This window comes from Podarcis filfolensis (genome assembly GCF_964270895.1).
Source record: "Podarcis filfolensis genome assembly, chromosome: 4".
NCBI classification, from domain to species: domain Eukaryota; kingdom Metazoa; phylum Chordata; class Lepidosauria; order Squamata; family Lacertidae; genus Podarcis; species Podarcis filfolensis.
In genome coordinates, this window is record NC_139607.1 from 13176971 (window position 1) to 13190228 (window position 13258).

At 46.9% G+C, this 13258-nt stretch overlaps 1 protein-coding gene and 1 long non-coding RNA gene across 2 annotated transcripts in view; both read right to left on the bottom strand.

Annotated features, from left to right (window-relative positions):
• LOC310761258 (uncharacterized protein) overlaps positions 1-11029 on the bottom strand; it is a 34544-nt gene extending 23515 nt beyond the window's left edge. The window contains exons 1-3 of the mRNA XM_083611172.1: positions 10918-11029; positions 8996-9034; positions 7775-7918 (exon numbers count right to left, since the gene is read on the bottom strand). Of these exons, the coding sequence (XP_083467298.1) occupies positions 7775-7918; positions 8996-9020 (169 nt within the window). The 5' untranslated portion in view covers positions 9021-9034; positions 10918-11029. The remainder of the gene's footprint in view (positions 1-7774; positions 7919-8995; positions 9035-10917) is intronic.
• LOC310761298 lies at positions 36-2005 on the bottom strand. Its single transcript, XR_014547349.1, has 2 exons — positions 1975-2005; positions 36-1369 (listed from the first exon to the last, which is right to left on the bottom strand). It is a non-coding gene; the product is annotated as an uncharacterized lncRNA (long non-coding RNA).
• Positions 11030-13258: the final 2229 nt, after the last annotated feature.

Sequence of the window (13258 nt, forward strand, 5' to 3'; positions counted from 1 at the left end):
AAAAAATATATGAAAAGGTGCATTTTAAATTTTGTACTTCATGCATATACTAGCTTTCTGAATCACACCGACTGAATCCAGAAATAGAGGTAATCCAATAGCATGTCTTGTACTCAGTTTTCAGTTTGCAAATAAAGTGGTACCTCAGATTAAAAACTTAATTCGTTCTGGAGGTCCGTTCTTAACCTGAAACTGTTCTTAACCTGAGGTACCACTTTAGCTAATGGGGCCTCCGGCTGCTTCCGCATCTGTTCTCATCCTGAAGCAAAGTTATTAACCCAACGTACTATTTCCAGGTTAGCCGAGTCTGTAACCTGGAGCGTCTGTAACCTGAGGTACCACTGTACAGCTATTCACATAATGGTATTCAAATCTGTGGCTGTGTTCAGTTTGTGATGTTACTGCCACAACCCAACTTTCTAAGATCAGTTTGCCCTTGCTGCTTTCTGTGCATGTGTGACTACAGGTAGAGATTAAAGGGCCCCAATAAAAAAATCTAGCTGCTAATGACGACTGTATTACAAGTTGTTTTGCTTATTATACAAGTGCTTAAACTCAGTTTATTCTCTGCCAGGACACAACACACCATTAGCATGAAGGAGGCTTTGCTTTCCGTAGAAGTTGGTGCGCATTGGGACTGGTAGGGCAGAAGGCAAGGAGCCCAACAGTAGGTGGCACTAGAACCAATGACAGGCAGAGCCAAGTGAGGGTAGTTTTTGCCCCCTCCTCCTTCCTCCCGAGTTCTAAGAAGACAAAACTGACACTGAGGAGTAGGAAACTGAATGTCAATGCCATGCCCAAACTTAAATAAGGAGGCAGTCAGGTGGGAGCTGGCCGAGGGAATCTGGCGATACTGGGGCAGCACCCTATTTCCCCTCATGGACCACCTTCGTTGTTTGCTTATGTATGTTAATGAAACCAATTTCAGCATCTTTATCAAGACAATATTGCATGTCTTTTTAAAATGCAGTCTACTATTTACATATGTAAAGCCTTCAATAAAATTGCTTTAAATCACAAGCCTAAGGTTGGCGATTATTCTGCTTAGTCACTGAACTGAGGTAGAACGTACTGATTTGGCTTGCAGGGCCGGACTAGAACGCTTGCTACTGGTACTTCCCTATTCTCAGATAAATAGCCGAAGCTCTGAAAGACCTTCTGGCTTTGGAACAATTTAGCAAAACCGGGGGGGGCGGGGGCGCAATGGCAGTATCTGGTTAATTCCTTTGAGAAGGGTGCATTTCCCAACCAGCTTCCCTTGCAAGGAAGATAACTTAAGTGTCTTTTTTTGTTACAGCTCTTGCACGAGATAATTTTTCAGCTGCACTTTCTCTTCTCTCCACACCCCAACAAGGTACCGTATTTTTCGCTCTATAGGACGCACCGGACCATAGGAGGGGGAGAACAGGGGAAAAAAATTCTCCCCCTCTCTGCGCAGCGCCCCTTCAGCGAAGCGGCAGGAGAAACGGAGCCCCTTTCATTTCTCCTCCCGCTTCACTGAAGGGGCGCTGCACAGAGAGAGAAAACTGTGCAGCGCCTCTCCAACAAACGAAGCCTGGAGAGCAAGAGGGATCGGTGTGCACCGACCCCTCTCGCTCTCCAGGCTTCAGGCGGCTATCCGCAAGCCTTTGGAGTGCAGCGGGAACTCCTGCTGCGCTCCGAAGGCTTGCTGATAGCTGCCTGAAGCTCCCGGAGTGCAGCCTTTGAAGCCTCCGCAGAGCAGCGGGGTGCCTTCACCCCGCTGCCCTGCGGAGGCTTTGCACAGCCATCCCCAAGCTAGAACAGCAAGATGGAGTGCTGCGCAGCTTTTGTGCAGCTAACCCCAAGCTAGAATGGCGAGACAGAGTGCTGCGCAGCACTCCGTCTCCCTGTTCTGGCTTTGGGCTTAGCCGCGCAGCCTGCATTCACTCTGTAGGACGCACACACATTTCCCCTTAAACTTTGGAGGGGGAAAAGTGCGTCCTATAGAACTACAGGTTGGAATCTAAACTAAAAGCAATCTTCCAAGTAGGTTTTATGTAATTAGAGCATTTAGAAATGTGGCACTATCCAAAAAAGTCACTAGCTCCACACATTCAATGGGATATTGGCACAGAATTCTTACTTAAGAGGAAGAATTGAATTTGGAATGCTTTGTTGTAAACTTCTTGTATGCTTGTACAGTATAGCAAGTCTTAGGAGCGCAGATTCCCTCTGAGTGTGCTAACAGACTGGCCTGCAAAATCTATGTGCCCATTTCAGAGAATAGTATTTGCAGAATGCCCTTCAGCTCCAGGCAGTTATACTATGGAGTGTTGCAAGGCACAATTTTATCTCCATTGTTTTTTTTTTGTTTTTTTACATACTGCTGCTAGCAGCATTCATTAGATTTAGGGCAGGGTGTCAACAGCATTCTCAGCTCTTTTTCCCCACATCTGAATCTGGAGAAACCCTTGAACGTAATGGCGAGATGGATGAGGGAAAATAAGCTGAACTAAAGTCCTTGGAAGACAGGTGTTGTATGTTTCCACGTCTGGCATTTTGGCACATTGCCAGCCATGGATATCAAAATTCCCCTAAAGGAGCAGGCTTATAGACTGTGGTGGGCCACTCGTGTTTCATTTTGCGACTGGAAGACTAGGTCGCCTTGCCGGTTATGAGCGCCTTTTACCAGCTTTGGCTGGTACAGCAGCTGTAGCCATTTCTGGACTGGGAGAACTTGGATCATAGTAGCCCAGGAAATAATTGCAAGAGCGGACTACTGAGGTGCACTCTACTAGTTAGTGTAGAATGCTGCAGCATGATTGCTGACAGAGTAAGACCGTCAGCATCTTAACACCCCTGCTCAGAGATTTGCACTGGCTGCCAGTTTGTCACTGGGCCAAATTCAACGGCTTGAGACCATTTACCTGGCAAGACTCTCTGGGGTTCAGTGTGGAAGATACATGATTAAAGACTGCAATTGAAATGTGATTCCACTGTTTCAGTAGGTGGTACTAAAAGGGCCTTTCCTTACCCAAATGATCCACTCAAACACTTGAATCTGCAGAACTAAGTGTTTTTCAAGTGCCACATTTCTGTATTGCTTTTGGAAGGAACTGAGCTTGACAGCACCTAGTCTGGAATTCCTTGCCTATTAACATGAAAGTTTTTGCTACCTACTTTAAAAAAAAAATCTTATGCAAGCCCTACTCAATATACAAAGTGGGCATGCATTTTATTATGTAATTTTAAAATATATTTTAATTTTTTAGGCTTTTTTTCTATTCACTTAATTGATTAGTAGTAGCAGCAAACATTTACCACACTTGACTGGCCACCAGAAAGCACCTGCCTCCTGTTAGGCCATGACGTAATTGGCTGGATAATAACCTGCTAGAAGGCGAAGTCAGTTAACTCTAAATTTCTCTAAGAGTGGTCATTTTTTGCCACTTCCTCAGTGTATCAAAATCAGCTCTGGGCAGGATCCAGCACCCTCCAGAACAATGCAGGAATAAGGTTGGAGAGCCTAATCAGCAGCAATTGCCTTGTTTTCTCCACTGTATGCCGCTAGCATTTTTGCATCGCATAGTATGGGTACAACCAATTAAATATTACCTACCATTGTTGTTTTGATGAATTATGCAAGTTTATTTCTAACATGTTTGATTAGTTGATTTACTTTTAACCTATAGCTTCCTTACTAAGAGATGTGTGCTTGCTACAATCTAAGATCGCAATGAGCCTGAGCTATTCAATGTACATTAAGCCTGAACAATATTCAGCTACATTGGCACATCTTTCTTAAATAAGTCTTTCATATTTAACATAAGATTTGCAAGCATTCAACCCAAGTTGCCACAACAGAAGCAATGCTGTAGCTTGAACAGAAGGAACCAAAGCAATTGCCGTGATTTCAAGCCAATGGTTGGAGCCCCAAGTAAAGCTCACATCCCATCACAAATGGCCTCACCTAAGGGCTTGCTGAATGGGGTGGCTGTTGCAGAATTCCCTAAAATTGTGCAGAGCATTCCTGCTTTCCCCATCCAGCAGGTTCCCATTGACGATCAGAAAATGGCTTTCCCCCAACCGTATATCTGTATCTCTCTTAACTGGTGTACTATAAAATAATAGTGCTTGGTCTAAAGCACAGCACACATCTTCTTAGGATGCTGGACACTGATGTGGTATCAAAATACTTATAGCTGGGTATAAATTTAACTATTTTATTAAATGTTTTTTCTTCAGTAAAAACCTTTGACTTGAGTGTACTGCATAAATTGTAGCAATAATTTAATGGCAACAGAACCATTTGCAAATTTGTCTTTTCTTTAGTAGCATGTTTTCCAGCAGCAAAATGGCATGGCAGTGAGATTGTCAAAATACAAGTGGCATAGCAGATGCTGAATCCGAGCATAGCCTGAGAAAAAGCTTTATGTGCATGAGGTTCCAGATTTAATTCCCGTTATCGCCCGTTTAAGAAGCATCTTAGAGCTGGAGAACACTTCTCTGCTTGAGACTAGAGTGCTGCTACAGTGGAGTAAAAAGTATGGTTAGGTGAACCAACTGTCTTAATGTAACACAACTGTTTACAGTGGTACCTCAGGTTAAGAACCTAATTCATTCTGGAGGTCTTTTCTTAACCTGAAACTCTTCTTAACCTTCTTTTCTTAACCTGAAACTCTTCTTAACCACTTTAGCTAATGGGGCCTCCAGCTGCCGCCGCCGCACGATTTCTGTTCTCATCTGAAGAAAAGTTCTTAACCAGAAGTACTATTTCTGGGTTAGCAGTCTGTAACCTGAAGCATCTGTAACCCGAAGTACCACTGTAGTTTAAAAATACCTACCTACAAATCCCTTAAACTGTACCCATTACTATCATACATTACATTATACTTTTTTTTTTTACACAACACTAATAGGGATGGAGGAAATGCAACTCAAAGACATATATTTTAAGTTTCTATTGAATAAGCATTATTTTGTTAGCAAATATAGCCCTGAACTCTGAATTTTTATTTGGACATTTAGCGTTCAATAAAGTGAACTTGCATAGTTCCTTTGCCTGACTGAAAGTAGCATGAAGGCTATCTATCTGCAACTAGAGTGCCTGGTTGGTTACTTGTAGCAACCAGTTAGAATGCCCACTTGTTCCAAGTTTTTTTTCTTATGATTTAGAATCAACATCTTATTAATTAACAACTTCCCTTTGACTTTTTTGAGGGGGATATGCTAGCAGTTAAAAGTACAGTGGTAACTAGGTTTAAGAACAGCTTATTTTATGAACAACTTGGATTAAGAACACTGCAAACCCGGAAGTAGGTGTTATGGTTTGCAAACTTTGCCTTGGAAGCAGAATATGTTCTGTTTCCTGTTGAGTGTGCTCCATTTGTAAACTGAGTAGCCCGCTGCTATGGGAATGCATGCCTCGGTTTAAGAACGCTTTGGTTTAAGAATGGACTTCCGGAATGGATTAAGTTCATAAACCAAGGTACCACTGTATACTGTTTCACTGGTCATAGCATTGCCAAGATAATCTAACAGACATGCGGACAATAAGGGACAAAGCAGTGTCATACTGTTGCAATGCCACTTTCTCAACTCCTGTTTTTGCCAGAACCTTAAGTAAATACCAGAGTTACCAGAGTACAGTGCTGCCTTAAACTAGAAATCTAGGATTGCTCATACATAAACCCATTAGGTAAAAACATAAAATGTTTACTTTTGAATCTTCTATAACTTAAGCATGCAATCACAACAGATTTTCTATTAAAGTTTGTTTTCCCTCAATTTAAATACCATATAATAACTATTAGAATGTTATATCGCTAACAAATGCAGATGTTTCAATTAAATTCAACAAAAATACTTTGCTTAAGTATGTTACGTACAGCAGGAGGTGATAGTATTTCTTATTTTCATACCGAGAAGGAATTACTTTATGTATTCTGTATTAGAGAATACCCTTAATCCAGTGTCAGGTTAACTACCACCAAGCTAGTAATACATTGCATCTGCTTCACTTGCTCCCAGATTGAACAGCAAAGAAAAGCACCTATCCAAGTACTGTAAATTTTTCGTCCTTAAGTTTACCAACTACCTTAAATAATTAGTGATCTACACTTTCAAAGTATGCTGCCATTTAATTAATCCTAAACCTAGTATACTCAAAATGATTTATGGTTTATTTCATACAGAGCGATTTATTCACATCACTACTTATCCAACATCCCATTTAACACTCTTTACCTTTGCCACACACCCGGCATTTTTTCCTTGAAAAAGCAAAGCTCCGAACCACAAATGACCTTAAGTCAAGCTGCAGTTAAGGGTGCGTAATATAAATTTGAGTATTAGCAGCAAGGTCAAATTATAGTTGGGACTGTTTTAGTAATGCTTCCAAACCTATCAAAGAACTTGCAGTCAATACATGCACACATTCCACATGGCTAGAAAACTGTGAGCAGCAATCCAATCCTAAATAATTAAGGAAGAATCATGTGTTGTATTACAAGATCAAGGGGGCAATCCTGATTCAAGATTTGGTGGGATGATTTTAGGATGAAGTGGATTTCAAGAGCTGGAATGCTTCTCGCTCAACTAGCATCAAGTCTCCAACCCTGGATTAGTGGAGGATACATGGGTGTAACTTGCTTGATCTGGCACAGCAGAGGCTAGTGCAAGCCCCTAAAAGGGGACATTCCAGGGGAGAAAGGCTGGATCCTAGGTTTGTTCAACTCTGTTAACGTGACACTGCAACTCAGCATTAAACACTATGCTAAAAGCTAATTTTCCTTCTGCAAGGTTTAGGTGGAGCTGCAGCAAGCAACCTCACTGCCGAGTTTTGCAAGTTTAAGTAGCTTTACACAAGCTCGCTTTATGCCAGTTTCTTGTGCGTTCGTTTGCACTCACAGTAGCCTAGTATCTAAGCATACTTTATTTCAGTGTTTTTTATTGCAAAGGAAAATGTACTTTTAGTAATTAAGGAAAGTCTTAATTAAGAGTAATTTAAAAATTCATTGTAGCATTTAAAACTACTTTGGACATGGCTCCATCTTTTAGTGTAGTTATAAAATTAAGCTTACGTACATGGTAAATTTTATTATTTGAGGTATTCTCCAGTCTAAATTGTGACTTCAACAATTTAAATTTTGGCTGATGGTAACTATGGTTTTGAGTAAAATTTACAAAGTTCCACAAAAGTACAGTGGTACCTCGGGTTAAGTGCCATATTTTTCGCTCTGTAACACGCACCCAACCATAACACGCACATAGTTTTTAGAGGAGGAAAATTCCCTCCATAACACGCACAGACATTTCCCCTTACTTTCTAGGAGGAAAAAAGTGAGTGTTATGGTGCAAAAAATACGGTACTTAATTCGTTCCGGAGGTCCATTCTTAACCTGAAACTGTTCTTAACCTGAAGCACCACTTTAGCTAATGGGGCCTCCCGCGGCCGCCAGAGCAATTTCTGTTCTCACCCTGAAGCAAACTTCTTAACCCAAGGTACTATTTCTGGGTTAGCAGAGTCTGTAACCTGAAGCGTATGTAACCCAAGGTACCACTGTAAAGGCTTCTGACAGTTTAGGACAATACAGTATCAGATACAACAAAAGATATAAAGGATGACCAGTATTTGCAAGTTACTATTTTTTCTTGAAGCTTGTAACAGCACTTTTTCTGCATATATTATGGAATTTAATTATATCCATGCAAATATCACACAGCATGTAATTATTGACTAAATCTTATGAACCCATGTGCTGAGGCAGTGGCTTCTAACAGCCATATCAAAGAACGAGAGGATATTTCATACCCCCATCCTGACATTCTCTCCTCACTCTTGACATAGGAAGGCTGCCAAGCATGTGCCACTGCTCCCATGTAATGTGTTTTGGTAGGTGCTTTGAAAAACTGGACTGGAAAACGTCCGATTGTTTCAGCTGCTGTGGCACAGTATCTATGGTAGATAATACATCAATTAAATTTCAGAAACAAATAAGAACACCTGTTTTGATTTTCGAGTGCAAAGTTGGTGATTTATTTAACACTATCATTTACAGGTTATGCAAGTTGCTTTGTGTGGCAAAACTTTACTGATTTTACAAGGAGAATTTTGAAAACAGTAATTGGTATACCACAAACATGGAACAGTACAACCATGTTACTCCACTCAAACACAGCAAGCAATGGGAAACTATTCCATTGCTAACTGTTCTGTGTTGCTCCAGGACCATCAGCTGAGAAGGAAAGTTGTTCCAGGCTCTAGCCCCACCAACCTCAACAGGCCGGGACAAGTGCAATACCACTGACACACACAGCATTGCAACTTATCCCAACCTGTGTAGAAAGGGGTACAACCTATCGCTTATTCATTGATTTTTCACTGCCACAGTCAGTTTTGCATGGATTTGCACAGCAGAGTATCATACAGCTGGATGCAAACCTGCAAAACTAACCAGAGTACAGTGTTCAACAGACACATAGAAAAGCAGAACACAGGAAAAATCTGGGTGAAACTGAGGTTCTACAGCTTGTAGAACTTCAAGTGCTCCTAATGCAGTAGATTATGAATCACTACCTGCACTATAAGCACTTTAGCGCTACAGAAGCTGTTTTGACTGCTCTTCTGGAGACCTATGTTAACTTAAAAGTGAAATCATTAAAATGTTGATATGTAGACAATAACAGGCCACAATCAGTTTTGCATAGATTTGCACAACTACATTCTTCTTGTAGTGCAACTATGCAAAACTAACAGAGGACTGCAAAACATTACTAGATTTTTTATTCAGTGTGAATGACTAGATGAAAATACAACTTCTTATGCCAGAAGGAGCACTTAGGGCAGTAGATGCTAATCTACTTCACTATCTGCACTAGATGCACCTTAGAACAAAAAGCAGTCACCATGTGGCGGCCATTACAGAGTAACTTTCCAAAACCTTTGCTGCAGTTGCCAGCATAATGCTACAAGTGCCTTCACTGCAGTAGGTTCTATATATCACTACCTGCACTGTAAGCACTTTGACATTACTCTGGCATGAAGAGGATGTTCTCATTTCCAAAGCTTCACCTGGCAAAAAAAGATAAAAAGTTCTATTAATATCCAGTATTAGCAGGTTTTTCAATAGTAACAATGGTAACAAATCTGCACCAGATGAGGCCTACCTCTGTTGGTTTTTCATCTACCACTCTCTAAACTACTAAATGATCATGAAGAACAATAATTCAGTTACCAAGATTAGAACTATGGCCAGCATAATGTGTAAGTAAAGTGGAAGGCAATTTTATCATAGTGGGATGCTGTTGATTTGTTTTAGAAAACAGGAGATTAAATAATCATGCATGAGCATGTTCTTACCAATGTGTATCGAGGCATTATTAAATAGCAACTGTTGTGAAACAAAGTGCTTAAAGACTTCAAAATCCCATAGCTAAAAAAGTCACTATCGACTTCCTGCTCCAATTGATATGAAATTATTTACACCTTACCATTTGAATTAAGCTGAAGCTTTTTTAAAGCAGTTGGGAGTCTGTAAGCTATAGTTTTCTCTGAGGATCAGCACATCTCTGTCTTTCGATAGCACAATGAAACCAATTCCCTCTTTCTTGGACATGTGCATGTTCCATTTCTCCAAGTACCCAGAAAGATGCAGCGAGTCGAAAGTTACCCCCTTAGACAAAGGGAAACTTTCCTCTTGGGGGGTGCGAAATAAAATAAAATGAAAATCTACGTCCCAAACTCCTCCACGGGCCCGCTACCGCGGAGAGAGAGCAAACAAAGCAGCCTTGAGCACCCAAAGAAAACAAAACCAAGGCTCACTTTCCCCGTCGCGTGTTTCCCCTCCCCCGCCCCACCGAGCCACAATGCGCACACGAGAGAGCCCGGGTCCTTTCTCGGAGAACTACCTGTTGGTAAAAAGGCGCGGGAGCCGCCGAAGGAGCGCGGCGGCGGCAGCAGCAGCGCGGGGTCCGCGAGGGCAAAGGTGGCGGGAAGCAGATGGGGAGCACAATGGCGCCCCCGAGCCGGGCCCGCGGCTTCTCCGGAGCTTGCACGTGCTGAGCCCGCGAGGTGCCTGGGCCCAGCAGGGGCGCCAGGGGGCGCTGTGGCGGCGGGTCAGGGCTCGGCTACTGGAGCGGCGTATTTTCCCTTTCTCGCGCGCCCCCTCCTCCTCCCCCCCCCGCGAGCCGGCCAGGCCCGCCGTCCCTTTACTTCCTTTATGCCCCAGGCCTGGGCCGCCCTCGCGCTGCTCTCCTCCGCCCCCTGTTCCCGAAGGGGAAACCAGCACGGCCCCCTTACCGCGCTTCTTTCCCCCCCCCCGTCTCCCGCCTCTTGGTCTCTCCCTCTTTCCCCTCGCGGGTGGTGGCGGCGGCAACGGCGGCTCCCACATGGCCGCGGCCTAACTGGGAACAATCGGCCTCAGCACGCGCAGCCGCCGCCATGTCCCGGCCCCGCCCCCCTCGGCAACATGGCGCCGCCGCCGCGGCCCCGCAACAACCGCCACCACCGCAGGGCGACTTCGCGGCGGGGGAGGGAAGCCGTCCGCTCCCTACATCCCCCGCCGCGACCCTCACCTCAAACACGCGCTCCTTCTCCGCCCCCCCCTCCCCCGTTTTCGGCGGGAACCGAAGGGAGAAAAGAAATAGCGCGAGAGGGAAAGCGGGCGAGGAGGGGGATTAAGCCGCCTCGCACGCAGCCCCGGCCAGGGCCCCGCTGAGGCAACGGCGCCGCCCCCGCCCCTCCCACAGAACAAAAGCCCACGCGGGGAAGCGCCCCCCACCCCACCCCCAAACTTTTGAACCGCGCTTGAGGCGGTTAACGGCCGCGTGGTGAGCTCGGCCGCTCCCCCTCCTCTCTCCCCCATGTGCCCGCTTTTGTTCCGAGGAGTTGCTCGGACCGAGCCGGCCGGGCCGCCTCCTCCTCCTCCCCTCACCAGCCGCTACCTCCATACGCACCTTCCCCGCTCGAGGTCCTTCCTCGCTCGCCGGACGCCCTGAGCGAGCGGCGAGGAAGAGAGGCGGCGACGGCGGCAGTTGCGAGCGGCCGCCGCGCGGCCTTTTCAAATCTCCCTCATTCCGGCCCCGCCCGCCCCCGTGCGCGCGAGCGAGGAGCCGTCGCGCGGGAGGCGCCGCCGTTACGCACGCAGAGAGAGAGGGACGCGCGTGCGCCGCCTCGCCATGCGCTGCTGCTTCTCCCATCTCCGTCGCCGCCCCCGCCCCCCCTCGCGTTCGTTCGTTCCCTCACGGCCGCTTCTCCGGGCCGAACCCACCTCTTTCCAGACACGGCCAATGAGGCAGAGAGCGCGCTTTCTCTCTCTCTCTCTTCCCCCTCACGAAGCCGAAGAAGCGGCCGCCGCAGTAGCCGCCGCGCGGGCTGTGGCGCGTGAGGGGGCTCTCGCGTAAAAGGTGGTGGTGGGTGGAGTGGGGAGGGGGAGGAACACCTCACGGCCAACCGACCAACCAACCGCCGCTCCCGTTTTCCCCGCCCCACCCCCTCTCCCCTCACAGAAGTGGCGGGAAGGAGGAGGAGGGCGGCGGCATCAGGCGAGCTGGGGAAGGGGGGGGGAGAGAGAGAGAGAGGAGAGAACCATGTGGATAAAAGCGGAGGGGGGGTGGAGAAATGAAGGGCGGCGGCTCCCGCCTCAACGTAAATATCCACAAGCCTCCGCTCCGCCCTCATTAGCATAGAAAACAAAGTGCTTCCGAGCGCCGCGGCGGCCAATCGGGAGAGGCCGCCCCGCCCACGCCCGGCGAGGCTCCGCCCCGCCCCTCCCTCCCTCCTGTTACTACTTGCTACTATTATCGCCGCTGCGCCCGCCCTTCCCACGCTAAGGCGGGAGAGGCGATTCAGTGGCAGAAGAAGGCTATTGACTGCGCTCAAATAGCAGCAGCATCTTTTTTTTTTTTTTTTTTTTGCTCCAGTGCAACATTCCCCAAGAAACGTGCCGGTTCCATGAATGAACGCAGATGCGAAAAATAAAAATAAAGCCTAGGCACATTCCGATCAAGAGTTGGAATCTGGAAATCGCAAGCCCCTCCAGTTTTGTTTCCGCCCTAAGTTTCGAAGGTTTTATGCAATAATAAAGATGCTCGTGCTCCCAACTGCCAGCGATGCTCAAGCGTGGGAAACGCTTGCGAGGGGAAGGGCGAACTGCTGGCTTCGCTGCAGCATCTTTGCAAGAACTAAGTGCCTTGGGTTGAGCTGCTGCTGCATCTCTTGCCCCGAATCAGGCCCTCCTGGGTTAACTTCGCGATGGCTTCAGAAAGGCTTGCCGGTGGCCCGCAAACCTTGCGAAGGCTGCTGTGCAGTTGCTTTCGTAAAAAGGTCCTTCGGCGCACAACGGCCTTGCAAGCACGAGCCTAGCTATAACGCTACCTTAACTCCCTGGAAAGTGCATGAGGTTAGAGAGAGGGGTAGAGGTGGCTAAACCCGTTTATCCCAATGGCGCTGGGGAAATCAGCCTGCACGGCATGGCTTCCTTTTGGTGTCCGAAGTTTCTTTTCAAACACACACCCATCGAAGTCGCCTCGCTTCACCAAAGGCCCATCTTGCAAAAGCGTGGGTGGCTACAGCGCGTAACAACGCAGCGCCAGGAGGGAAAACGAGGTTACTCCGGAGTAAGCTCCCTCCTGGGGTGAGGTGGGGGGAAGAAGAGGCGGGTGGTGGTTCTTTATTTGGTGAATGGGGGGGCGGAGGGGCTTGCTAAGCTCCTGCAAGAGGAAAGCGGGGGGAGGGGATGCTGAGCGGTGGTGGCTCTTTAGCATCGAGCTCCCACCCCCTTCCTGTTGTGTTTGCTCACTCCCGTTAGTGGCCCATTCACTCTTTCACGGTTGTTTTTGTTAGATTGGCCAGGGCGAGGAGGAGCCTGGTTTGGGGAAGGGGGGGGGAGCTCGGCCCTCCCCCCACCTCGCTACGAACTCACACCCTCTCTCCCTCCTCGGCTGCTTACACGCACGGTTAGCGTTTCATTGTAAGGCATTGCTTACCTCCCCTGACTGCAGCAATTCGGTGCCTTCATTAGATCACGCAGAAAGTGACTCTGCGCGAGCGTTACAAAGAGGAGCCGGAGCGCACAAACAGATGCGAGCGCGGGGGGCTCGCTCGCTCTCCCCCATCCCCCACCCCTCTCCAAAACAAAGTGATTGTTTTCCCGATCGCATCGGCTTCCCATTCTCCCTTTAAAACACACACCCCTCGGAAAGGTTTCATAGTTTGCAGCTTGCAGGAAACTCGAGTCAACTGTTAACCTTACATTAACACTTAATCCAGGGAAATCCTCCTTCCGTGGACGCGCAT